At 60.1% G+C, this 25856-nt stretch overlaps 3 protein-coding genes across 7 annotated transcripts; 1 reads left to right on the forward strand and 2 right to left on the reverse strand.

Annotated features, from left to right (window-relative positions):
- Positions 1–318: 318 nt before the first annotated feature.
- NKPD1 (NTPase KAP family P-loop domain containing 1) lies at positions 319–10285 on the reverse strand. Of its 2 annotated transcripts, XM_037729227.1 has the most exons (3): positions 10212–10285; positions 5325–5456; positions 319–3335 (listed from the first exon to the last, which is right to left on the reverse strand). In XM_037729227.1, the coding sequence occupies exons 2-3, from the start codon at positions 5344–5346 to the stop codon at positions 1435–1437; spliced, it is 1923 nt and encodes a 640-aa protein (XP_037585155.1). In that variant the 5' UTR covers positions 5347–5456; positions 10212–10285; the 3' UTR covers positions 319–1434. The 2 variants fall into 2 exon arrangements, with proteins under 2 accessions (XP_037585155.1, XP_017357935.2); XM_017502446.2 differs by lacking the exon at positions 10212–10285 and having other exon boundaries at positions 5325–5780.
- Positions 3145–25452, forward strand: BLOC1S3 (biogenesis of lysosomal organelles complex 1 subunit 3). 3 transcript variants are annotated; one of them, XM_037729228.1, is made up of 3 exons: positions 3145–3228; positions 23960–24232; positions 24687–25452. In XM_037729228.1, the coding sequence occupies exon 3, from the start codon at positions 24696–24698 to the stop codon at positions 25308–25310; it is 615 nt and encodes a 204-aa protein (XP_037585156.1). In that variant the 5' UTR covers positions 3145–3228; positions 23960–24232; positions 24687–24695; the 3' UTR covers positions 25311–25452. The 3 variants fall into 3 exon arrangements, with proteins under 3 accessions (XP_037585156.1, XP_037585157.1, XP_017357932.1); XM_037729229.1 differs by lacking the exon at positions 3145–3228 and adding an exon at positions 17002–18114; XM_017502443.2 differs by lacking the exon at positions 3145–3228 and having other exon boundaries at positions 23757–24232.
- Positions 12114–23659, reverse strand: TRAPPC6A (trafficking protein particle complex 6A). 2 transcript variants are annotated; one of them, XM_017502444.2, is made up of 6 exons: positions 23533–23659; positions 14346–14413; positions 14072–14189; positions 13399–13482; positions 13152–13245; positions 12114–12432 (listed from the first exon to the last, which is right to left on the reverse strand). In XM_017502444.2, the coding sequence occupies exons 1-6, from the start codon at positions 23614–23616 to the stop codon at positions 12401–12403; spliced, it is 480 nt and encodes a 159-aa protein (XP_017357933.1). In that variant the 5' UTR covers positions 23617–23659; the 3' UTR covers positions 12114–12400. The 2 variants fall into 2 exon arrangements, with proteins under 2 accessions (XP_017357933.1, XP_017357934.1); XM_017502445.2 differs by lacking the exon at positions 13399–13482.
- Positions 25453–25856: the final 404 nt, after the last annotated feature.

Here is a 25856-nt window from a genome sequence, read left to right on the forward strand (position 1 = left end):
TGGATTCCAGGTGGTAAGAAACAGTCCCAATGAAACTGGCTTAAGGGAGGCGAAAGGGATATATTGACCCTAACCGCACATCTACAGAAACACACTCAACCATGTCATGACGTCCCATGCCTCTTCCTCTGAGGGCAGTGCTCCCTGCCTGCTGGGAAACAGCTCCCAGGAGGTCCAGGCATATCCTACCAGCTTAGCCAGGCCAGGAATGAGAAACTGCTCGCTTAGCTCCAGGGAAGATCATGGCGGGCTCCCACTGACCTGCATGCACTGGTGACACCATTGCTGTGGCCAGGGGACTCCGGTGCTACAGCGAGACCTGGATGCCGTGCCCAGCCTTGGAGCTAAGGAACTGTGAGGTCAGTGACCCCAGCCCCCATGGCCGAAGGGTGGGTGCCTTTACAGAGCTCTTGGGTTCCTCAGGGACTGTTCCCTCCGCCAGTCTCAGGGCCCTGGCTCAGAAGTCAGCCTCATCCCAGGGGTACATTCAGTGTTGGTCCCTGCGGCCCCTGCCTGCACATGCATGGGACTGGGCCAGGCACCCCAGGGCTTGAGCATGTGGCTGAACATTGGACCAATGAGGAATCAAGAACTGCTCAGAGGAGCGACACCCACCCACCAGCCCAGGGCTTTACCCAGAGGGAAGGTGGGAAGCCCTAGTGTAACCCCTCCTGCCTGGCTGACTTGGGCCCTGTATCCTCATCTCTGCTTAACTTCCCTGTCCTCATCAAGGGGCTGGTGCGGTAGTGTCAGTGACTAACCAGTGGCCCTTGGGTGGCCCTGGAGTGACTTGTAATGCAGGCATCTTGTGGACAGTTATTTATCTGGGGGAGGTTAGTGCCACCCACCCCACTCGACTGAGGTGCCAATAAGATCTAATTAATCCATTACATTGAGGGTGGAGCCTTCCTGGGGGTGGAGCAGACTGCTGAGTTCACTGAGGTCACCCTCAGAAATGCCAGCTCCTGCCCTGCTCACAGAGGGGCAGGCTAGGGCATGGGGACAAGGACTGGGATTCCCTGAGGCCTGGGCGCTCCATGTTGCCTTAGTCAACCCAGCCCATCCGCCTGTCATCTCCCAGCTCTGCAGCCTCACCCACCTTGCCCACCGCCCCCGCAGCCCCTCCTGCCACAGAGATGCCAGCTGAGGAGGCCAGTGTGGCTCAGAGGAGGAAGTGGGCTTGGCAGGGCAGGGCAGGCCCTGGTGGCAGGATGGGGCAGGCCTGGTCCCTGGTCAGATCAGGATGTAAGGACCAACTCAGGGCTCTCAACGACTCCATTTGTTGCACGTACACCGAGTTCCTCACTGGTCCTTCTGCACCCGCTCTCACACTGGCACTGGCTCACAGCCCCGCTCCTGGAAGCTATGTCCACGGCTCTGGCTCAGATTCACAGGCCTCATTGGGACCCTGGGCTGTGGCCCCAGTCCAGTCCCCTATTCCCCCATCTGGGCAGATGGAGGAGCCCTTGCCTCCTGCTGCCTGACAAGTCCTCCATTCAGGGCCCACCTGGCCTGGATTCCCCTGGACAGAAGAGCGCTCAGGCCACTGGCCATGGCTTGTCCCGCATGGGCCACGTCCCCAGCGTGGTGGCCTTCGCCGGCTTGCCCTGCGGCACGGCCCGACGGGGACGCCCTAGAGGCGCTGTTGGCCCGGTGGGCAGCGTGGGGGGCATCGCGAGCAGGGGATTTGGGCGGGCTGGGCGGCTTGAGCGCGCTGACGGCTCGGATGAGGCCCATGCGCCGGCGGATGGAGTGGTCCAGGTTGACAGTGCAGCGCAGCAGGCTCTGCGCCTCGGCCACGGTGAAGGGGAAGTCGGCGCCCAGGAAACGCTCGAAGAGCTCGGGGTCGCCGTCCAGGTCCAGCACATTCTGCAACGCCTTGGTCATGGTGTGCAGCTCGCGGCTGTTGTCGCGGAACACGTCCCAGAGGCGCGCGCGACCTTCGGGAGCGCCCCCGGTCTGCTGCCGGTCCTCCAGGCACTGCAGCGCCCAGCTCAGGCGGCACGGCCACTGGTTGGCGAGCACCACCCACGCCACCGCCTGGCGCGGCGTGGGGCCCCCGAAGTCACCCTGCTGCTGCTGCTGCTGCAGCAGGCGCACGGTGATGGGCACGGTGTTGACGATGCGCCGCATGGACACCACGTTGTCGGGCACGTACTCGTAGAGGCAGTCGCGCTCGTCGTGCAGGCAGAAGAGCGCCTCCTGGATGCGCCGCGCCGCCTCCGCGTCGATGCTGCCCTGCCGGCGCTCGGGGACCACCTGCGTCTGCACCGCCAGCAGCTGCGCCCTCTCGCTCCCGCCGCCCCCGGCAGCCCCCGGCTTGCGCGTGATCTCGCGATACAGCAGGTCGTCGCGGCTCTGCACGGCGTCGTGCAGGAACTGCAGCTTGGTGCGGCGGCCCATGATGGGCACGGAGAAGGGCAGCGTGACCGTGCGGTTGAGGAAGAGGTAGCCGTTGTCGGCCGTGCCCTTCATGTTGCCCGCGCTCTCCAGGCACGCGGCCAGGATGCTGGGGTCCACGACCAGGATGAAGATGAAGGGCGCGTGGCTGTCGGACAGCAGCGTGTTGATGGCGTTGAGCACGCCCACCACGCGCTCCGGGTAGCACGTGTCCAGCCCGGTGACCTCCAGCACCACGCGCAGCCGGCGCCGCTGGTAGATCTCCAGGAAGCACAGGAAGTCGGTGAGCAGCTCCACCTCCTTCTTCACCTCGCACATGAAGCCCAGCTGGCTGCCGAACTTCTCGCGCGACACCAGCCGCTCGATCTTCTTGCGCTGGCTCACGAACAGATGCTTGCCCACCGAGTACACGGCCATGAGCAGCCCCGAGCCCGACAGCGTGGTGGCCGCGCCGCCGAACACCTTGAGCAGGCTGCCGTTCGGACCGCCGTGGCCCGGCGCGTGGCCGCCCAGGGACAGGTAGAGCAGCCCCACGCCCAGGCCCAGCGCCGCCAGCAGCGCCAGCAGCCCCAGGCACACACGGCGCCGGCAGTGCCACTCGTTGTGGCAGCAGCCCTGCCTGGTGGCCGGCTTGTTGCCCAGCACCGAGTACACGCTGAAGGGCAGCGCGCCGTAGTGGTGGCGGATGCCCTCGCACAGCGTGGTCACCAGGCCGGCCCACAGCTTGTCGGTGCCCGCATACTGCCAGGCGCTAAAGCGGATGAAGAGGAACTGCACGTTCCTGCGCCGCAGGTGCACCTCGGTGATGATGGGCTGCAGGAACACCAGGTACCACAGCAGCTGCGGGACGCCCCAGCCGCTCACGGCGCGCGGTCGCCACTGCACGTGCTCCAGCTCCTCGCTCTCGCGTTGCGCCGCCTCCTGCTGCATCAGCGCTGAGGGACGGGAGCCCGGGAGCAGCGTGAGCCACAGACCCGCCGGGGTGGGCGGGGCCTAGACGGGGCGGGGCGCTCCTGGAGAGACTAGGAGCGCCCAGCAGAGGTCCGGGCTGGAAGGGAGCGCGCGGGAGCCGCAGACCCGCCGGGGTGGGCGGGGGCAGGGCGCTCCTGGAGAGGCGAGGGGCTGGAAGGGAGCCGCGGCCACTCCTTAAAGAGCTAGAAGTGGGTGCAGAAGGCGGTGCGTGGAGAGGCCTGGAGCCAGGCTTGGACCGGAAGCGGTCTGAAGGCCTGGTTTGGGGGTCAGGATGGGCAGAGGTAGAGCCGGCAAAGGAGAGACGATGGGAGGGCGCAAAAAGGGACAGGAGGAAGAGCCAGGGCTGCGCAAGGGGTCGAGGGTGTGGAGGGCTCTAGGAAGGTTCTGAGAGTGAAGTAGGGGATAAGTGGTCGGTGAAGGGATGAATGAATGAGATGCTGAGAACGAGCTATGCTAGACAGCAGGATACAGCCTTGGTCTTATCTTCCTGACTTACTGATGCTCCTCCAGGAAGCCCTCCCTGGTCCCCAGGCTGGGTTGGGGGCCCTCAGTCATTCCCGCTCTGGGTCATCACTGTCTGAGGATAAGTCTCTCTCCCCTACTGCTGTGAGCCGGAAGGGTGGGGTCCTGCCTGTCTTGGTCACCACTGTGTACCCTGGGCACCAGAAGGTGCTGGGGGAATGCCTGAACAATGGATCTTGAGAAATCTGAGCTCAGGGAGTGAATGGACCCACAGGAGTAGGGACTCCATCATGCTGGCGCTCTGCTCCTTCTATCCTCATCTTTTCTCCTCCTGGGAGCTTGTTTGTTCTTTTGTGACAACAGGGGGCAGGACAGTGAGCTCTCAGTGGACACTACAGGAATGAAAGGCTGTTGGGCCTGCACCAGGGCTGGGCACATGGAGGAGGAACGCCAGACTCAGCCTCTCTGGCTGCACGTGGGGATGAAGTCTGAGCTCCAGCAAGGCCTGATCCAGATCAAAACTGCTGGGGAGGCTGGGTGCAGTGGTTCATGCCTGTAATCTCAACACTTCTGGGGAGGCGGAGGTGGGCGGATCACATGAGGTCAGGAGTTCAAGACCAGCCTGGCCAACACGGTGAAACCCCATTTCTACTAAAAATTAGCCAGGCGTGGTGGCAGGCACCTGTAGTCCCAGCTACTTGGGAGGCTGAGGCAGAATTGCTTGAACCCGGGAGTAGAGGTTACAGTACTGCACTCCAGCCTGGACGACAGAGCGAGACTCTGTCTCAAAGGAAAAAAAAAAGAAAAAAAGTCTGGGCTGGGTTGGGTGGGTCACACCTCCCAAATCCTAGCACTTTGGGAGGCCAAGGAGGGAGGATCACGAGGTCACGAGTTCAAGACCAGCCTGACCGACATGGTGAAACCCCGTCTCTACTAAAAACAAAAAAAATTAGCTAGGTATGGTGGCGCATGCCTGTAATCCCAGCTACTCAGGAGGCTGAGGCCAGCCTGGGCGACAAAGTGAGACTCCGTCTTAAAAAAAAAAAAAAGCTGCTGGGAATCTTGCAGTTTCCAGCTTATATCTTCAATTAGCATCTATCTGTCAGGTGACCACTATGCCCTAGGAGATGGGTCTGGGGGGCACAGAGGCCGGAAGGGCCTTGGCAGGAGCCTGCAGCCTCATTAAAGACCCTGGGCTTTCTGCCTCAGGTGCTGGGGAGCATGGGAGGCGCTGAGCATAGGAGGAACAGTACCAGACCTGTCCTTCGGAGTTTTTGGAGTGGATTTGGTGATGGAGGCAGGAAAGGGTAAGACTTGGAGGTGGTCAGGAGGCCAGGGAAGCAGAGCCTGGGGCATAGGCATGGGCTTGGGGAGGGTCTGGGCTGGGGCAGGCTGGCCACAGGGATTGGGGGATATGGGAGAAGCCTGGAGCTGGGCGGGCACCAGAGGCCCTGTTTCTCATCCTCCCCACAGTGAACACAGCTCCTCACCCGTGATCTTGTCCAGCATCATGTGCAGGCGGCAGCCAAAGGGGGCGTAGAAACCCACGGTCACAGGGACGGGCACGTGGCAGAGTGTCTTGGCCAGGCAGCTGCAGTAAACGTCATCCTCTGTTAGAATGTCTGGTAGGTGAGGGTGGGGACACTGAGTCAGGCGGCTGGCCAGGCACCACCCTCCTCCCATCTGCCCACCACAGCCACCACCATTGGCCCCTCCCTGGCACCCCATGCTAAGGGGACTCAGGTCAAACCCTCAAGTGGAGGTTTCTGTGGCCACCAGCAGCCTCCACCTCCAGAGCCAGACATGCCCCTTTGGGTCCCACCAGGCTGAGGCTGCAGGAAGTCAGCTTTCCTAGCCCCAGATGACCAGGCTTGCTTGGTCACCGGCCTATGATATCCCCCCACCCAGAAAACCCCAAAGGCCCTTATTTGGGATCCGAGGCCCTGGGATGCGGAGATAGCAGTTTCCACCATCAGCAGGACTCCAGGCCATTCCTGCCTGCTCTGCTGGCCCAGCCCCAGCATGGAGAGGCCCTGGCTCCTCTCAGCTTCTGCCCATCCCGTACCTGACCCCATGCCCGCAAGTCACTAATCCCACCTGACCCCAGGCTTGGGAGAGAGATGACAAGACTGAAGCTCCAGTCCCGGCCCCGTTGCCTTTCTCTGCAGACCCCAGGGAGAGCCACCTCTGAGAGGCTCAGTTCCCTCTGAAGAGTGGGGCGGCAGAGATGCCGGGTAGCGGGGATGCCAAAGGGTGTGGCCAGCACCGGGCCCTCTGTCAATGCCGTGGTCTCCAGTGGCCATTGAAGGCCCAGGGGACCAGGCACTGGCACTACAGCACCCACTCAGTAGAGGGCACCCTGTCTCCACTGAGTATTGCTTCTCAGACCTGGAAATGGGGTCTCAAAAAGACAGGGTTCAGTTTTGGGAGGTACATGGGGCCAGCCTTGTGGCGCACAGTGAGGGCAACACAGCCACTTTCAGAGAGGCCTGGGGGGCCATGGGAAACGGGCCACGCCTGGCAGCAGAGCCAGGAGGCCAAGAGGAAGACTTGGGTAGGTCTCCTGAGGTGTGTGCCGGGTGGGCCTGATTCCAGCTCTGCCAGATCACTGGGCGGCCCCACCTCATCCAGCCTATTTCCCTGTGTGTGAAATGGACATCACAGCCCTGAGGCTCGGGTGACAAGGCCGTGCCCGACCTAGAGTCCTGTTGAGTCCCTCTTGCTCCACTTTCAAGACAGACCTAGAAACCAGCTGTGTCTCCATCTCTGCTGCCCCCGCCCCAGCCAGGCCACCAGCGCCTCTCGCCTGCATTCCTGTCATCTCCTCCTCCCACAGCCCATTCTCCTGGAGATCAGCTCACGTCCCTCCTCAGCTCCGAGGCCTCCTGTGGCTCCTGCCTCCTTTAGGGAGAAATCCCAAGTGCTGGCTCCTTGCTGGGCGGGAACATGCCTCCCCAGGGCCCAGCCTGACCACCCTATTTAATCTGCAAACCTGACCCCCCATCTCCTCTCCCTGCTTTATTTTTTCCTAGCGTGGTTGTCACTGGGTGGCATAGTTTTAGAGGCAAGGTCTTGCTCTGTCACCCAGGATGGAGTGCAGTGGCACAATTATAGCTGACTGCAGCCTTGAACTCCTGGGCTCAAGGGATCCTCCTGCCTCAGCCTCCCATGTGGCTGGGACCACAGGCGTGCACCACCATGCTGGGCTAATTTTTATTTTTTATAGAGACAGGGCCTCACTATGCTGCCCAGGCTGGTCTGGAACTCCTGGCCTCAAGTGATTCTCCAGCCTCAGCCTCCCAAACTACTGGGATTACAGGTGTCAGCCAGTGCACCCAACCACACTTTTTCTTTTTTTTGAGATGGAGTCTCGCTCTGTTGCCCAGGCTGGAGTGCAGTGGTGTGATCTCGGTTCACTGCAGCCTCCACCTCCCGGGTTCAAGTGATTCTCCTGCCTCAGCCTCCTGAGTAGCTGGGACTAGAGGCACCCACCACCATGCCCAGCTAATTTTTGTTCTTTTAGTAGGGACAGGGTTGTACCATGTTGGCCAGGCTGGTCTCGAACCTCTGACCTCCAGTGATCCACCTGCTTCGGCCTCCCAAAGTGCTGGGATTACAGGCGTGAGCCACCATGCCTGGGCTCCCAGCCACACTTTTAAACTTCCTTGTTTCCTGTACCCGCTCCCGGCTGCAATACAATGTGAGCCCCATTGAGACAGAGATGTCTGTTGATCCTGCTCCCTACTGTGCCCCTAGAACAGCCTGGCACACTCAGGGTGCTGGATACCTAGTCATGGAGTGAATGAGGGATGGGTCCTCCCGTTGCTGACCTTCGTTCTCACTCCCCAGGCCACTCCCTAGCTCTGTCTCCCCCACCCCTGAGCCGCCAACAAACTGGGGTTCACCATCCCTGCCCCATGTCCCCTGTAGCCTGCTGGGCCAGAGGAGGTGGCTGAGAAGAGACCAGGGCACAGCCAGGGTGTCGGCAGAGGGAAAGGGGGGAATGAGAGGGAGGCCTTCGCTGCCTGGCCCAGGATGGAAGCCTTAGACCCCGACAGGCAAAGCAGAGGCAGCCGGCCTGAGCCCCAGGGCCAGGGATGCGCCCCCCCTGGACAGGGACCAGGGTGTGGATGAAGAAGGCAGGTGCAAGGGGAGCAGGCGGGAAGTGAGGCAGCAGGAGCAGGCACGGAGCCCCCAGGAAGGCCAGGGTGAGCACCAGAGCTGTAGGTGAAGGAGCCGCAGGCCGCTGGGGCAGGCAGGGGCCGGGCATCAGTGGGCTCGCTGGGCTCCAGGAAGACGCTGGCCGCGGAGCGTAGGGCTGGGCCGCTGCTGGCTGTGGCGAGTGCCGTGGTGGCTAAGGGGGGCGCCTGGGGGGCGCTGGCCGGTCCCCTGGGGACAGTGGAGGTTGCAGGTGGCCCCTTCTGGGCTTCGTGAATGGGGCAGAGCTGCTGCCGCATGGGGCTGGGAGGTAGGGGCTGGGGCTGCCGCTGCTGGACAGAGGGTGGGGGGCCCCGGCGCCAGCCACTGCTACCCGCTCGGTGGCTGTGGTAGGCCAGCTGCCAGTGTGACTGGGGGGAAGGCCGACAGGGCCCATGGGCTCGGAGGGCTGCTGAGTCCTGGCGTCGCGGATGACAGCATCCTGGAAGGAAGGAAGTGGGGGTGACTGGGCCTGCGTCTCCAACCTCCGGCGGGGCACTGGCTCGAGCCAGATCAAGTCTTCAGGTAGAACCTGGGGGCCGGAGTATTCTTGGGAGCCCCAGAGGCCCCTCAGAAAGTCAGATCATATTAGGGGGAGATACGGGCAGGGGAGGGGCCCGGGTTCTGTGCTGTCCGTGGGTGGGAGCGGGGAAGGTGCCAGTCTTGGGCTTCAGTCAGGGGCCAGAGAGATGCCTGAGGCTGGGGCTTCAGTGGAGGCGGGTGCCTGCCCCTCCAGATTCTGGGATCCCTGGGGGGTGCGCCCAGTGCAGGGGTCGGAGAAACTGAGAGGACCCATTGGGAGCTGGCCTGGCTGGCCCAGGAAGGCCGGGGTGGAGGCCGTGGAGAGCGGTAGGCCGGGATTGGGAAGCAGGGTGTACCTTGTCCCCAGCTCAGGCCAGGGTGGCAGGAAGGGTGGTGACCTGGGAAGCTCCGGCCCTGAGGAGGCTGAATCAGCCCCAGAGGAAGGGCACTACCCCCTCCCCACCCTGAGCAAGAGCACCCGTGGCCGCCACCAGAAACTGGGTCCAGCCTCATCCAGACAGGTTCAGCCTAGGGGCTCCCTCGAGGCTGGGGGCCACCCACACAGGCCTGGGGGTTTGGGGAGGGAAGGGCAGGCCAAGCGGCCCCCAGCTTCCATCTTCAGCCCAGGCTCCTATCTTTGGGACCCCAGGCCCTGTGATCCCGCTCCTGGGTCCTGACCTCCACTAGGCAGATGCCTCTTGGGGGAGCGCTGGTGGCTCCCCTTCTGTTCCTTCATTCACTCCAGCTCCCTCGCAGGCCTCTGCCAGCCATCACCCACCCCCAAACTGAACCCGTACCTTTTTGGTGCCCCAACTCTGGGTCCCAGAAGCAGTGCCCGCTAGGGGTCTGGGCGTCCTTGGCGAAGTGGACTTTATAATGCTTGTGCATGGCGGCCAGGCAGCTGGGTGCTGGGGGCCTGCTCCTGGGACAGGAGGGAGCGCACAAGCTCAGCGTAGCCTCTGGGGCACCAACAGCAGAGAGCTGAGGTCAGGGTCCCTGTCCTGCCTGACAGCGTGGACAGGGGAGAGGCCAAGTCCCAGACGCTGGGTTCCTAGGTCACTTGGGAGGAGGGGACAGAGGTAGCCTTCAGGGTAGAGTGAGAGGCGGGATGAGGAAGAATGGCCAGAGAAGGGAATGGAGGACTGCTGGGGGGGGCTAGGGGCTAATTTGAGGCTGTGTGTCTGGGAGCCCCTGGGAGTTTCTAAGGCCAGGACACGGGAGTGCTAAGCAGAGGTGGTCTGGGGAAATAGGGGGTCCAGGGTGGTGGCTGAGTGACACAGGGGTGATTAAGGTGTAGGCGCTGTGGGAGGCTGGCATGCTTTGGAGGGACATGGAGCTAGTGCGGTGAGCTGGGAAGCAGCTAAGAAGCAGGGTGAAGGAAAACAGAGCTGGGTACCTGTGGGGACTGAAGGATGCGGTGGAGGGGGAATTGTGGGGGAGCAATGAAACCGCGGTTGTCCAATTTGGGGAGAGGCTCAGCAAACTCAGGCGTGACAGGTGTACGGAGTTTCAAATGTGAAGAGCCAAAAGCAGGGAAGGATGCTGGGTGGGGGACAGGGACAGGGATGGGGAGAGGCTGAGGGGCAGATGAAATTGGGGTGCTGAGGGTTGGGGACCTGCCCACCACTCCCCACCCCCCGTCCCAGGTCCCCTCGTACCTGATGTACCGCGGCCTCACGGCCCCAGCTGCCTGCCCCGCGAGCTGCTGCTAGCTGGGACTGCCAGCGCAGGCCCATCCAGAGGGAGGCCCCAGCCCAGCACCCGCCCAACCGGTTTGCCCGCCTGTCCCCACCCCTTCCGTAGCGCCCGCCTGTCCCAATGTTCTCTGCTTTCGAGGACGGGGCTCCGACTGGACTCCGTCTTGTGCCCCTGTCCCTGGTAGGGGATGGAGATGCAGCCTGCTGTGCTGAGTCTCCTCAAGGCAGCCACGGGTCCAGGCACTTCTGCTTTGGGGGACAAGGAGCTGGGATAAGGACGGAGTCCGGCTCAGAGGCCAGCTCCTCTGTCGCCCAGCTATGTGACCTTGGGCACGTGACTCCACTCTCCACGCCTCAGCTTCCTCACTGCTGAGTGGGTACCTGCCTCTCATGGTTGTCTCGAGGGAGGCACCAGGTGGGAGTCCCGGGCTCAGGGCCTGGTGCACCTGACCGGGGCCGTGCTGACCCATTTACCCGGCACTGCTCTAAACCGACGTCCACAGGACGAGGGGAACAGCACACACACCAAGGCCTGCCGCACTGTAGCCTCTTCCTCGCCACCATCTAGGGGGCCAGCTGTGATGCCTGCCTCCCAGATGAGGACACCGAGGCCTAGAGAAGTGAGGCCTGCAGGACACGAAGGCAGAGCGGGGGTTTGGAAGCAGGCAGTGGCTGCTACCCCTAGGCTCGCTAAGCTCTGTCTCCTGCCTTTGGGGCCAACACTCAGTGACTCTCCACAGACGCCCTCTGAGAGGTGAGGGCCAGGGAGAGCCTGGCAGGAGATGCCCTGGAGACCCCTCGGCTCTCTAGGGCCCTGACTCCAAGGCTGCTGGTGTGATGGGGTCAATAGTCCCTTCCCTGAGAGCCAGGACGCTCTGATGGGGATGGGGGAGGCAGCCCCGGAACAATGCCCAGGACAAGATAAAGGGAACCCACCTGGCCCTGGGTTCTATCTGGGTGAGCAAACTCTGCTCCCTATGGCCAGAACCAGGGCCCTTCCTGCTACCTGGGACGGGACCAGCTGTCTCTTCCCCCACCGCTCACGCTGGCTGCTCTGGGAAGGTTCCCCGCTGGCCCACCAGGAAGGCGGGGCTGGTGTCTGTGGTGGGCCTCCAAGTCAAGCCCCCACTGCCCACCCCAGCACGAAGCCTGGCCTAAGGTAAACAATGAGACACACGGCCAGGAAGCTGCTGGACACTAGGGGGAGCAGGAGTTTGGGGAGCAGGCCAGGCTGCTCCCTGCACTGCAGTGGCAGATGCAAGTCAGGGCTGCGCTCAGCCAGGTGGGCTGGGAAGGGGTGACCCAAGTAAGGGCTGATGGGGTGACTGGACCCCACTCTACAGGGGATTGTCTTCAGCAAGGGGACTGTTTCTCATTGCATTTGGGTTTCACCCCCAGCCTCATTGGCAGCTCTGAGACTGGGCACTTACCCCTGTCAGGCAGTGGGTGGCAAAGCCCAGGTATCCCCAGATGCTAGAGATGGGAGCACAGCAGGAGGGGGCAGTGTAAGAGCCACTCTGCCCAAGGACGGGAATCAGGAGTGGGTATAGGAGCCACATGTGTGCATGAGGGTGTCTGCCTCCCCCCAGCCCCATGCTTCCCCAGCCCTGCTCCCCAGGAAGACACTCTGTTCCATATACATTGCTGGGCACAGGGCAGCCCCAGACTTGTCGACTTGGCAGAGATGCTAACAAGGCTGCCTGTGCCGGGGGCCAGCATCCCTCTGCCAGGAGTTCGGGGAGGGAGGGAGCAGAGGCGGGCCTGGCAGGGAAGGGTCTGAAGGGCATGGGGGCCAGAGAGGGTGCCCACTCCCCTGCAGGACCTGTGACGGTCGCCCCGCCGATCCTTCCCCACTGCTCCGGGTCGGATTCCGCACACAGACTTTATTGAACACCTGCTGGGCAGTGACACTGTTGAGGCAGGAGTCCCACCCCAGTCCAGATCGCAGCTGGAACCTCTTTGCCTCCTGTGACACCCCACCTCACTTTGATACCCACTTCCTGAGTATATGTGACCCCTAGGACCTGGGATACCTAGCACCAGCCCCAAGACCACCCCCAAATGCAGCAGCCCAGGGCCCAAGGCAGCCACCGTCTCCTGAGGCCAGTGAGGGTGGGGGCAGCAGTGTGCTCAGCAGGTGCAGGGTGAGCTCAGGAGTTCTGAATCACCACCTGGAACTTACCTGGAAAAGAAGGACTGGCTTAGGCTGGAGGCTGGGATGAGGGAGAGGCAGAGGACACCTGGATGGCTCTCAGAGGCTCACCCCGTCTCACACTGACAGCCCAATGGCTGGGCTGAGGCTTTTTCCTCCCCCCACCCATGTGGCCTGAATCCCTGAACTGCGTGGGTAACCAGGAATATGAGGGCACTGCACAGGCTTCTGTGGTATGCCTCCTCAGTCCTACCCACTGGGGCCCCCCATGAGTGGGCCTGGGGAACTGGCAGAGGGAAAATCACTAGGGGAAGTGGTTGGGCAGGCTGTCCCCAGGCAGGAATGGGGCTCCAGCTTGTTTGACAGAGAACACCCCATCAGGCAGGCTGCAAGTTCCCAGGAGCCTGGCCATCCCCCCACCAAAGTATCAGCGAGGGTGACTTCTATTACGTCCACCTGGGCTCCTGTGCTGGGGGGGGCTGGGGGGAGGTGTTCAAACCGCCAGACACTGCACTCCGGCCCCCAGCCTGCTCCCCAGGAGGATGCTCTGTGCCAGACAGTTCTCTCTGCAGCACTGGGGAAGTCATGGGGCCAGGGGCACAGATGGGGCTGCACCTGCTGTGTGGCTAAGCAGGTGACTTACGCCTGGGCCCACCTCCCAGGCACCAACATAGGAGCAAGCCTGAGCTCTGAGGCCCCCAGCAACTCAAGGGATGAGAGGAATCCCGCCCCCCACCGCCATGACTCACAGCCAGGCAGGGCTGCCACGGAGGCGGTGACCATGCTCTCGATGCCCAGGGTACAGAGGGCGCCGCGCAGGAGGCCGCAAGTGAAGGCCAGGAACTGGGAAGGGGACACAGACCAGTGTGGGAAGAGAAGGGAGGCCGGCACCTGAGGTCTGGGGTACCCCTTAGGCCTGGGGAGGGGCCTGACATGGGGTTGAGGCTGGGTACATAGGAGGAAGGGAGATGTGGACAGGCCCCAGCTCCCCCATACCTTAGGCGCTTCCTCAAGATACTGCAGGCCAGCAGCCATGGGGAGGAGGAGGGGGAAGCTGTTGTCCTGCAGGACATAGGTCCCCTGGGGGAGAGGAGAGGCCATGGGTGGGGGGCCTGTACATCTGAAGTGCAGGGAGGGGAAGTGGGAACCCAGGGCCTAGATTGGGCCGAGGCTGGGAAGGCCCCCTCTGTGAGAACTGCTAGTCATAACCTTGGCCTCCAGTGCTCTGTACCTGGGGCTTCCCGACTTGGGCTGGGTGTCCCTGCCCTGGGGAGTGTGGGTCCTGCCCCCACCTCCCCGGGTTGTGCAGAAAAGCTGGGGACCCAGCCCAGGAAGTGGCAGAGGGGCAGCACAGTGTGGGGACTGGACCAGCTTGGGACAAGTGGCATTGCACTGGGGAGAGGGCAGGCAACCACCAGGGGCTTTCTGCTCATGGGTGGCTTTCTGCTCATGGGTGGCTCACTCCTGGTAGGCGGGGCTGGGGAGGTTCTGGAAACACCCCCTATACCCTAGTGCAGCCTCCTGGCTTCCATTAGAGGATCAGAGACCCACTAACGGCCGTGCGGCTGCTGGTGGGAAAGCTCTGGGCGGCACTGGGGCTTCCCTCCCACTCTCCTGGCCATGCCCTCGGGAGGGAGTGGGGCAGGTTGGCAGGCGTGGGTGCTCCCACCTGGTGATTGGTGCGCAGGCTGTCCATCTGCTTCTGGAATGCGGCCAGCCACAGGTCTTTGCACAAGAACTTGAGGACATCCAGCTCCTCCCTGAAGGCTAGCATCTCTCGGGGTAGCCTGGTGTGGCAGTGCCAGGCTGAGGATGTGGGGCCGGGCCAGGACCAGGGAGGACGCCAGGCCTGACTCCCACATGGAACAATGCAACCCTCCCCGCCCGGGGCCTGCCCAACCCTGCCAGCCAGGCTGGGGGAGAGCAGGAGGGGCCGCTCTCACCTCTCGCCTAGAGCCTGGCCCACGCGGAAGCCCATACTCTCCAGGACTGACAGGTTCATATTCTGTCCCTAGAGGGCCAGGGGAGAGAAGCTCAGGGGCCCTTGGCCACCTCGAATGCAGGGCCACCCAGGGGGACACCTGCAAGGGGACCTGAAGACCAACTTGCTGGTGGCTGTCAATTCAGGGGTGAGTGGGGATGGGTTCCAGCACAGCCTGGCAGGGCAAGGGCAGGCCTCTAGGGTGCCGGGGCTCCCTCCCCCTCCTCTGCAGACCTCGCAGACTCTCTGGATCCTGACTGTCAGGCTCCAAGGACCAGATCCTCCTTCCTTCAGGAACAATGGGGGTCTTCCCCAGAACTCCTCCCCGCTGTACAACTCTTCCTGGTAACATCCGTCATGCACTGCAAGTGCTTTCAGTGTGAACCCTCACAACACACGTGGGCGCTGTGCCTACACCAAGAGGCTCCAGGTGACCTGCCCAAGGCCTGGGGGCTGGGCTACAGGAAAGGGGGCTGTGGGAGTCAGCCCTGATTGTTAATGCCTTACAGTACTGGCCAAGATCCCTGGGGGGACACATGGAAGGAAGCTCAGGACAGGCGGATCTTCCTTTGGGTGCTTGAGAAGGGCAGTGGTGGCCACATGGTGTCTGGAGGGCAGGCCAGGGTCCACATGGGAGGGGACTGTGCTGGCAGAGGCAGGCCCCAGGCAGCAGGCATGGCAGGAGGGCTGCACGTGCTGTCTACCCATGTGCCTATGTGTGGACAGCACGGCTGGAGAAGTGCTCATGGATTTTTCTTTCTTGGAGACACTGACTCATCCTTTTGCCCAGGCTGGAGTGCAATGGCACGATCTTGACTCACTGCAACCTCCGCCTCCTGGGTTCGAGCGATTCTCCTGCCTCAGTCTCCCAAGTAGCAGGGATTACAGGCTTGCACATCAGCACATGTGAGTCATTTTCGTGTTTTGGGTAGAGATGGGGTTTCACCATGTTGGCCAGGCTGGTCTTGAATTCCTGGCCTCAAATGATTCGCCCGCCTTGACCTCCCAAAGTGCTGGGATTACAGGTGAGAGCCACTGCACCTGGCCATGGATTTTTTTTTTTTTTTTTTTTTACTTTTTTACTCGGGTGATCTGCTACAAGCAGAGGAAGGGAGGAGGCCCAGACTGGGGGGCACCAGAAACCCCAGGACGGCTTGGGCATGAGGTACCAGATTTCTCAAAGTCCAGCAGATCAGAAGATGGGGAACGGAGGAGAGGCAGGTGTGGAACCGTGAGCTGGGGGAAACTCACCCTTCCACTAGCTGCTCTCAGGAGCCTGCAGTCATGGGGCCTGAGCCCTCCAGCCCTCCTTCTCCTGCCCTCAACCACCACCTTCCCTCGGGAATGGCTGCACCATCACCGCAGCCATCTGAATGAGGACAGGAATTCTCTGCTTGGCTCCAGTCCTGGAGAGGGTGTCTGAGGAAGGCTTCTTGCAGCCTGCCCGCCCAGCTGCCTCCATCACCCTCTCTGCTGCCTCCTAATACTTGCTTTCATTGGTCACGAAGGCTCAGACTTCTGGGCCTTTCCTTTTTTTTTTTTTTTTTTTTTTTTTTTTTTTTTTTTTTTTTTTTTTTTTTTTTTTTTTTTTTTTTTTTTTTAAAGACGGGGTTTCATCATGTTGGTCAGGCTGGTCTTGGAACTCCCGACCTCAGGTGATCCGCCCGCCTTGGCCTCCAAAGTGCTTGGATTACAGGCATGAGCCACCATGCCCAGCCGACTTCTGGGCCTTTCTACTGGCTCCCTTCCTTCCCTCCCTCCCAGCTTGCATCCCCAGCCCTACCCACTGTCACTGGATGAGGATGCAACTCTGTGAAGGCGGGGACCCAGGCTGACCAATTCACATCTGGCCTGCAGCCAACACAGGGCTTGTCATGTGGGTGGGACTTAACAGACAGGCTGATCAGACAAAGTGCACCAAGACTCTGTCTCAACAAAAACAACAATACAAAGATTAGCTAGGTGTGGTGGCATGCACCCATGTCCCAGCTACTTGGGAAGCTGAGGTGGGAGAATCGCCTGAGCCCAGGAAGTTGCAGCTGCAGTGAGCCACTGCACTCCAGCCTGGGCAACAGAATGAGAACCTGTCCCAAAAAATAAACAAAAATCAAGTAACCCAATTATTTACTCACTTCTACCAGCTCAGGGTCCTGGGGGGCCAAACCCCATCCCGGAACGGATCCTGGACAGGACGCCATCCCATCGCAGGGCGCACAGAGGCCCACACTCACTCACGCTGGGCCCACGGAGGCCCCGCAGCTCACCCAGTGGACACATCCCAAGGACTGCCCAGAGGAACCTGCACCAGCAGCCAGACAGCGGCCCCCGGAATCAATATTCTTTTCTCATCAACGTCACAACACAAATGTTATTCCAGGACTGGCGTACCGTGTGCCAGGCATTTTTTGTTGTTCTTGAGAAGGAGTCTCGCTCTGTCGCCCAGGCTGGAGTGCAATGGCACAATCTCGGCTCACTGCAACCTCCACCTCCTTCTCCTGCCTCAGCTTCTGGAGCTGGGATTACAGGTGTGTGCCACCACACTGGCTAATTTTTTGTATCTTTAGTAGAGACAGCGTTTCTCCATGTTGGCCAGACTGGTCTCAAACTCTTGACCTTGTGATTCAACCGCCTCAGCCTAAGTGCTGGGATTACAGGCGTGAGCCGCGACGCTGTGCCAGGCGTTTTCTATAGCCGTTTTTACCTTTCCAGCCTCACAAGGAGGCTGTATTTCACTGGTGAAAACTGGGAACCTGTCCATGGCACCCTGAGCCCAGGGCTGTCTTTCACACCCCAGCAGGTCCAGATAGGAGTATGTGGGGGGTGACAGTCATGGCTATCTGCCTAGCAGAGGTGGGGAGTGCTAGGAATGGGGGGCCTGAGCAGAGGTCGCCCGTATCTCAAGCCAAGTTGCCCCTTCCCCTGCCTGGCCCCTTTGGCAGCCCTCGCTCTCATGGGTGACAGCGACACGGCTTTCTGTTGCACTGTGCTGGCACTCCCTCTGGTATCCTCAGGCACGGCAGGGCCAGCCACACAGCAGGGGCTCAGGGAAGGATCTGATGATGGCAGGAGACGGGCAGCTATGTGAGAGACAGGGTGGGAAGAGACCTCTGCTCTTGGGTCCTTTACACCAGCACTGGTATAGAGCCACCCACCCGGGTCCAGATCCGCCCCAGCACTTACCAGGTGTGGGCCCTGGGCCACTGGCTGACTGTGCCTCAGTTTCCTCGTGTGTAAAAGGAGGGCCACTTTGTTTGTGTTTGAGACAGGGTCTCACTCTGCCACCCAGGCTGGAGTGCGATGGCAGGATCTCGGCTCACTGCAGCCTCCGCCTCCTGGGTTCGGGTGATCCTCTTACCTCTGCCTCCCAAGTAGCTGGGACTACAGGCATGAGCCACCACGCCCAGCTCAAATGAGGGTAACATTAATGGCAGCTACCTCTGGGACCTCACGAGGAGCAAGGCTTAGTAAAAGCACATTCTGCTCTGAAGCGGGAGGGAGCGGTGGGGCCGTGTGCTGCCTCCTTGCAGTCTCTCCTGTCCGCCCCGCCCCTCGGCTGTTTTCGCTCGGTTGTTTCCGAGGCACCTGCTGGCTCCTGGGCAGAGGCTGACCCTGTTCAACCTCCACCTGCAAAGCCACTCCCTGCGAGGTCCGGGATGTGGTGGGGACCCCAGGGGAACAGCAGGAACCCTGGTTCCGGCCTTAAGAACACAGAGAGAGGTGCTGGCACACGGGTGAGTGAGGGGGGGAGGGGCTCGAGAAGCCAGCGTGACTCCCCGACTGTCGCCCTCAACTCTCCTCCCTCATCCAGCAAGGCGTCCGGCGCGAGCCCAGATCCTGCCTGTGCCCACTCAGATCTCCCATCCTGTCCCCACCCAGCCCTGCAGGTTTAGCCCGCCACAGCCTCTGCCCTAGCTCCTGCAGCGGTGGGGCTCTTCCTAGGCCAACTTCCATTCAGTCCATTCCTGTGGCCAGGGAGGCCCTTCTAGAATATACATCTGAGCCAGGCGTGCCTCAGTTTAAACCCTACTGTGGCTCCCACTGCCTTCGAGACGGAGCCCCGTTCCCAGGAGGGCCTTGTTGGGGCTCCCAGCCTCACAGGCTCAGCATTGCATTCCGGGCCGAGGGCAGGGACCATCTGACGACTGCTCTGCCTGCCCCACGCCCTCCTAAAGGGCTGCCCAAGTGCACTCAGAGGGCATGGTGGATGGAGGCCTGGCCCAGCAGGCTGTTCTGGGGTGCCTCAGGCCTGGCCTCAGACAGCGGGTGGCGGCACCTCAGCTCTTCACTACACAGACTCAGAGGAATGCTCTCTTTGCCCAAATGCTTCCCTTGTCTTCAAAGCCTCTAAGGTAGAAAAGCCCCGGCTGCTTCCGCCAAGGGCTCCTCCTGCTTCAGGAACAAAGGCCCCCAGTGCCTCTGGCCAGTCCGCCACTTCACATCCTGTGACAGCACAGGAGAACAGCCACAAATAACCAACGTAATTGTACGACAGGAGGCCACAAGAGCCCTACAAGCAGGCTGTGGCTCAGGGGACCGGTGCTGTTGGGGACAGAGATGAAGGAATCACCATCTTTGTCCTCAAGGAGCTCTGGAGCTGGTGGGAAAGGCAGGCCTGCGCTACCCAGAAGCCCTGGGGCCAGAAGCCCGGGTTCTGACTTTGCCTTTGATTCTCGCCGCATGGCCTTGGGAAATCCCTTCGCCTCCCAAGTGCACCGTTCCTTCTCTGTGAATCGGGAGGGCTGTTCTGATGACTATCCAGCAAACACACTGTGCCAGTACTGGACAGATGTCCCCAGACAATGGGAGGCCTGCTTGGTTCAGAGGAAGCCTTTTGGGCCAAAGAGAAGGAATGGAGAGAAGAGTTGGGACCAATGAAGAGAAAGGAGAAGTGAAGCCATTTCTCATGAGGCCCCTGAAAGACGAGGCTCCCTAGAAGGAAGGAGTGCGGGGAAACTACGCCGTTCTTGCCCCTGGCTGCACCCGAGAGCCACCTGGGAGCTTTTTGAGGCCTGACGCTCAGTGGCAGCTGGGTAGGGAACCCCTGCCCGAGGTCCCAGGCACATTGGTGTGCTCTTAAAGGCCGGCGGTGAGCAGAGCTGAGCAAGCCAGTTTCCCACACTCGCTTGACCACAGAAACCCATTAAAATCCCTCCCATGGCAAATACTGGGAAATGCAAGTGAGAGTTTACAGCACAGGCTTTGGAAGTGAGAGGCCTGGTCGCGTTCCTGACTGCCGCTTGCAGGGAGCTCCGTCCATCAAAGCCTCCGTTGCCTCATCTATAAAGCGGGAGGACCATGCCGACCTCTCCGGGTCGTCAGACGATCAAACAACATCAAGAGTATAGCGCCATGAGAGCGCACAGGAAGCACTCATGTGGGGGAGGGAGGGAGCAGCCACACTGCTTATAAACCAAATGACCCCCAGCTCCCAAGCATCCCCACCCGCCATGGGACAGGGTGTGCATTCACCCCCTCAACACCCCCATGCTGAGGACTCACTACGGGCCAGGGCATACGGTGGTGGTCAACACAAACCCAGGCCCATCCCACACAGAGTGCACTCTGGCAGGGGGAGACGAATGTGAATCAAAGGATCATACAGACACAGTTCAGAAGCATCCTGGCAGGGTGTGGTGGCTCACACCGGTAATCCCAGGTGTGAGTTTTTGGGAGGCTGAGGCCAGAGGATTGCTTGAGCCCAGGAGTTTAAGATCAGCCTGAGTAACACAGTGAGAACACATCTCTACAAAAAATAAAAAATTAGCAGGGCATAGTGATGCGCTCCTGCGCTCCTAGCTACTTGGGAGGCTGAGGTGGGAGGATCACTTGAGCCCAGGAGCGTGAGGCTACACTGACCTACGATCATGCCACTGCACTCCAGCTTGGGTGACAGAGCAAGACTCTCTTAAAAAAAAGTATATCAAGGCCGGGGGCGGTGGCTCACGCCTGTAATCTCAGCACTTTGGGAGACCAAGGCATGCAGATCACCTGAGGTTGGGAGTTCAAGACCAGCCTGACCAACATGGAGAAACCCCATCTCTATTAAAAATACAAAATTAGCTGGGCGAAGTGGCACATGCCTGTAATCCCAACTACTCGGCAGGCTGAGGCAGGGGAATAGCTTGAATCCGAGAGGTGGAGGTTACAGTGAGCCAAGATCGTGCCACTGCACTCCAGCCTGGGCAACAGAGCTAGACCCCGTCTCAAAAAAAAAAATCAAATACATCCTTATTGAGTGTGATGAAGCTTACCAAGAAAAAAGTAGGAGAGGGAGACCAGACAATGTATAAAGGAGATCCAAACTTGGGAGCAGGGAAGGCTTCCCTGGGGAAGGATAGTTGAGCTGAGATCCGAAGGATGAACAGGTGTTAGCATGGTGAAGATGTGACAGGTGGAATGAGCCGGGAGGAGGGAACAGTCTCCTTTTACAGGAGCAGAGGGGAAAGCGCTGGACAAGGGCAGAGGAGGGGCCACACAGGAAAGGTATTTAGACAGCAGACTGGCCAGAGCCCAGTGGAGGACTGCAGGTGAGGGAGAAAAGGCAGGCATCGGGACTCCGGGGCTTCTGGTTTGAAAGCCAGTAAGGATATGGAGTGTTGAGACACAACTACCCGCCCCCAGACTGATGCACACTTCCTGGGCCGTGCTGTGCCTTCCTCATAGCAGTTACACAATGTACCAGATACTTTACTCATTGCCTTGTCTGTCTCCTCCAACGATGAGGAAGCTCCAGGAAGGCAAAGATTTTTGACGGTTCAATGAGTAATCCCCAGGTTTTCTCAGAGACAGGGTCTCACTCCGTCACCCAGGCTGGAGTGCCGTGGCATGATCATAGCTCACTGCAGCCTTGAACTCCTGGGCCCAGGTGATCCTCCCACCTCAGCCACCCGAGTTGCTGGTAGTATACACACGTGTCATCACACCCAGCTAATTTTAAAAATTTCTTTTAGAGGTGGGGTCTTGCTATGCTGCCCAGGCTAGTCTTGAACGCTGGGCCTCAAGTGATTCTCCCACCTCTGCCTGCTGAGTAGCTGGGATTACATGTGCAAGTCACCACACCTGGCTAAATGTATTTTTTATTTATGATGTTTCCAACTTATGATAGTTTACATCTGTACATTGAGATGGTAACAAGCAACATTCTCTCTGGGGCTTCCTGGAAGGAAACCAGAGCCAGTAAAAACGTCTTACATACAGGCCAGGCCCAGCAGCTCATGCCTGTAATCCCAGTACTTTGGGGAAGCCAAGGCAGGCAGATTGCTTGAGTCCAGAAGCTCAAGAACAGCCTGGTCAGCATGGCAAAACCCTGTCTCTACAAAAAGTATAAAAATTAAGGCTGGGCACGGTGGCTCACGCCTGTAATCCCAGCACTCTGGAAGGCCAAGCGGGGTGGATCACGTTATCAGGAGATGGAGATCATCCTTGCCAACATGGTGAAACCCCATCTCTACTAAAAGTACAAAAAATTAGCCGGGTGTGGTGGCGTGTGCTTGTAGTCCCAGCTACTCAGGAGGCTGAGGCAGGAGAATCACTTGAACCTGGGAGGCAGAAGTCGAAGTGAGCCGAGATCACGCCACTGCACTCCAGCCTGAGCAACACAGTGAGACCGTCTCAAAAAAAGAAAAAACAAAGGAAAAATTAGCCGGGTGGGATGAAGCACACCGATAGTCCCATCTACTCGGGAGGCTGAGTGGGGAGGATTGCTTGAGCCTTCGAGGTGGAAGCTGCCGTGAGCCAACACTGCGACACTGCATTCCAGCCTGGGTGACAGTGTGAGACCCCCATCTCAAAAACAAAACAAAACGAAACAAGGCCCAGCGTCTTAGCTCACGCCTATGATCCTAGCACTTTGGGAAGCCAAGGCATGCGGATCACCTGGGGCTGGGAGTTCTGAGACCAGCCTGGCCAACATGGCAAAACCCCATTTCTACTAAAAATACAAAAATTAGCCAGGCATGGTGGTGCCAGCCCGCTTGTGGTCCCAGCTACTTGGGAAGCTGAAGAGTGGGATGGTCACTTGAGCCCAGGAGGTTGAGGCAGCAATAAGCCATGACTGCACCACTGCACTCCAGCCAGCCTGGGTGACAGAGCGGGACCCTGTCATACACACACACTCTCTCTCCCAGGCCGGTCACAGTAGTTCACACCTATAATCCTAGCACTTTGAGAGGCTTAACCGGGAGAATCACTTGAGCCTAGGGGTTCGAGACCAGCCTGGGCAATACAGCAAAACTCATCTCTTTTTTTGGTCCCGAGGTCCCGCCATTGCCCAGGCAGGAGTGCAATGGCGAGACCTTGGCTCATTGCAACCTCTGCCTCCCGTGTAGCTGGAATTACAGGCACTCGCCATCATGCCTGGTTAACTTTTGTAGAGATAGGGTTTCACCATGTTGGCCAGGCTGGTCTTGAACTCCTGACCTCCGCCTCCTGGGTTCAAGCGACTCTCCTGCCTCAGCCTTCTGAGTAGCTCGGATTACAGGCGCCCGCCACCACACCTGGCTAATTTTTGTATTTTTAGTAGAGACGGGGTTTCGCCATGTTGGCCAGGCTGGTGTCGAACTCCTGACAGGTGATCAGCCCACCTCGGCCTCCCAAAGTGCTGGGATCACAGGCGTGAGCCACCGGGCCCAGCGGCATATTTCTGTTAATTACTTGACTCCCCTAGTGAAATGTAAGCTTCAGGAGAACGGGGATTCTGTATTTGAGTGCCTGGAATACAACAGGCGCTCAGTAAGTGGGTGAGGAATGAATAAATATCCCACTCTGAGGCTTAGGTACGTTATGATGGTCACTTTACAAAAGAGAAAACTAGGACACAAAAAGATTAAGTCACTGGGTCGCACACCTAGTGAGTGGCGGAGGCGAGTCCTCGGCGCACGCCCAATAACAGCATTACTGCGATTACCAGCCGCTTACTCAGGCCTTGAGCTAAGTGCTTTACCCTGAGTCATCTCGCTCAATTTAGCAATAACCCCGAGCCGGCACCGTCGCGAACCCAACTTTCCAGAGGAAGAAGCCAGCGCCAGATGTTGCCCTGCAAGGCAGGGGCTAGGCTGGGGTTCGAACCCGGACGGCTGACGCGCCCTCCGCGCTCCCCGAGGCGTTACCGTGGCGGCCCCCGGTTCCTCCCCCCAGGGTTCGGCGCTCACCCCCGGGCCGGGGTCGGGGTCGTGAGCCCACAACTCCGCCACCATCTCCGTGTGAAGAAACTCGAACAGCACAGTATCCGCCATCCACCCTCCTCGCGCGCCTAAAGAAGCTCCCAACCCTTCCCGCTCTCATTGGCCAGGCTGGGTAAGCCCCGCCTCTCGCGTCAGGGCGCGAGCCCTCCTACCACCGCTTCCATTGGTGTTTTACGCTAGCCCTGCCTCCTCGCTTCAGCTTCACGTGGTGCGCGCGTGAGCCTGGGCCACTAGGGGGCGGGCCTACTCCGCCTCTGATTGGCCACACGTGACATCTTCTGCCCTTACTTCCGTCCCTTCCCTATTTCCGGGTTCTCGAGCATTCCTATTGGCCAAATTACTGGTTTTACACGTGACATATTCGGCTTTTAAAACCCCTATTTGTCCACTACAGACTTTCCTCGCCTCACAACCCGGAAGAGCTGGCCCAGCCGCTTCTCTATTGGCAGTTCCTCCATTCAGGTGTGTCTTCTGCACACGCCCTCAAAGCCGATGCTGAGAACTTGCTTTCTGATTGGTAGCCGGGCGAGTTCACGTGACTTGGCCGCTATTGCCCGCCCAGCTCACTTCCCTATTGGTCGAGATCACAGCCCTTCAGCTGCCACGGTGAGGACGCAGCACTCCGGCTAGGAAGCAGATCCTGCAGGCTCGGAGCGTCAGCTGCCGGGTACGGTCTTTGGCGATAGCGCTTTCCTATCCCATGAGTGTCCCCTGCGGAGTCCAGTGGGGCTGTCATCCTTTCTGAGACTCTGGCACTGGTCGCGAGCAGCTCACGGGCCCGTGCGCTTCCGGCTCTAAGAGTGGCATGGTGGACCAGGTGGAGGGTGTGGCCTCTACTGAGAGGCAAATTCGTAAAGAGCTCAGCTTGGGATTCCGGGAACTCGGGCCCCAGAGCCATGATTGAGCTGGTCAGTTTCCCCATCTGTACACTGAAGAGCCTGGGGTCCAGTAACCCCCATCATCACCCAGTTTACAGAACAGGAAACTGAGGCCCAGGCAGGGGGAGCAGCTGACCCCAAGTCATTAAAAGAATCAGCGAAGGGGCTGGGAATCCAGGTCCTGCGCCTTTTACCCACCTCGGCGCCCGTCTCACGTGCAGTCCCGTCGCTCTTCTCCCCTAGCTCGGCGCCATGGCGTCCCAGGGTCGGCGGCGGAGGCACCCGCGGAGGCTGGAGACGGTGGTGCCGGGGGAAGCGACTGAGACGGATTCGGAGCCCTCTGCGTCCTCGTCTGAGGAGGAGGAGCTGTACCTGGGTCCTTCGGGCCCGACGCGCGGCCGCCCCACTGGGCTGCGGGTGGCTGGGGAAGCCGCGGAGACCGACTCGGACCCGGACCCGGAGCCGGAGCCGGAGCCGACGGCTGCGCCCAGGGACCTGCCTCCGCTCGTGGTGCAGCGGGAGTCGGCGGAGGAGACCTGGGGCGCGGAGGAGGCCCCGGCGCCCGCCCCCGCGCGCTCACTTCTGCAACTTCGGCTGGCGGAGAGCCAGGCTCGGCTGGACCACGACGTAGCGGCCGCCGTGAGCGGTGTGTACCGCCGTGCGGGCCGCGACGTGGCCGCCCTGGCTAGTAGGCTGGCGGCAGCCCAGGCGGCGGGGCTGGCGGCGGCCCACAGCGTGCGCCTGGCACGCGGGGACCTCTGCGCACTGGCTGAGCGCCTGGACATCGTGGCTGGCTGCCGCCTGCTGCCGGACATCCGCGGCGTGCCGGGTACCGAGCCTGAGCAGGACCCGGGGCCGCGGGCCTAGCCATGATTCTACTTCCCAACCTGACTACCTGACCCTGCAATTTGGGGGTAGGCCTTGCTGCCTCTGGAACTTGACTCTGTCCCTTGTGTCTCTTTTAATTATTTTTATTTTTTTATTTTAAAGACGGGGTTTCACCATGTTGGCCAGGCTGGTCTTGAACTCTTGACGTCAGGTGATCCTCCCGCCTCAGCCTCCCAAAGTGCTGGGATTACAGGCGTGAGCCACCGCGCCGGGCCCCTTGTGTCTCTTATCAACCCCATACCTCGCCCCCATCTTGGTGTCACCCATGGGGGCTAATCCGGTCCCGTTGGGTAATGCCTTGTATTGGATATAGTTCAACCGCTACTGTGGAGACCAGGGCCCCACTACCCTTAGACCTGGTTCCTGCCCGCTGATCCTGACCCTGCTCCCTGGTTCTGAGCCTTCCTCTGGGGCTTGGCTCCAGCCTTTGATGAATAGTTGCTCCTTAAACCGTTTCCACTCTAGAGGCTCACCATGTCATATTTTTTCTTCTACCTTTTTATCTTTTTACTGTCTGTCTCTTTT

This window comes from Cebus imitator, unplaced genomic scaffold (assembly GCF_001604975.1).
Source record: "Cebus imitator isolate Cc_AM_T3 unplaced genomic scaffold, Cebus_imitator-1.0 Scaffold296, whole genome shotgun sequence".
Taxonomy (NCBI): domain Eukaryota; kingdom Metazoa; phylum Chordata; class Mammalia; order Primates; family Cebidae; genus Cebus; species Cebus imitator.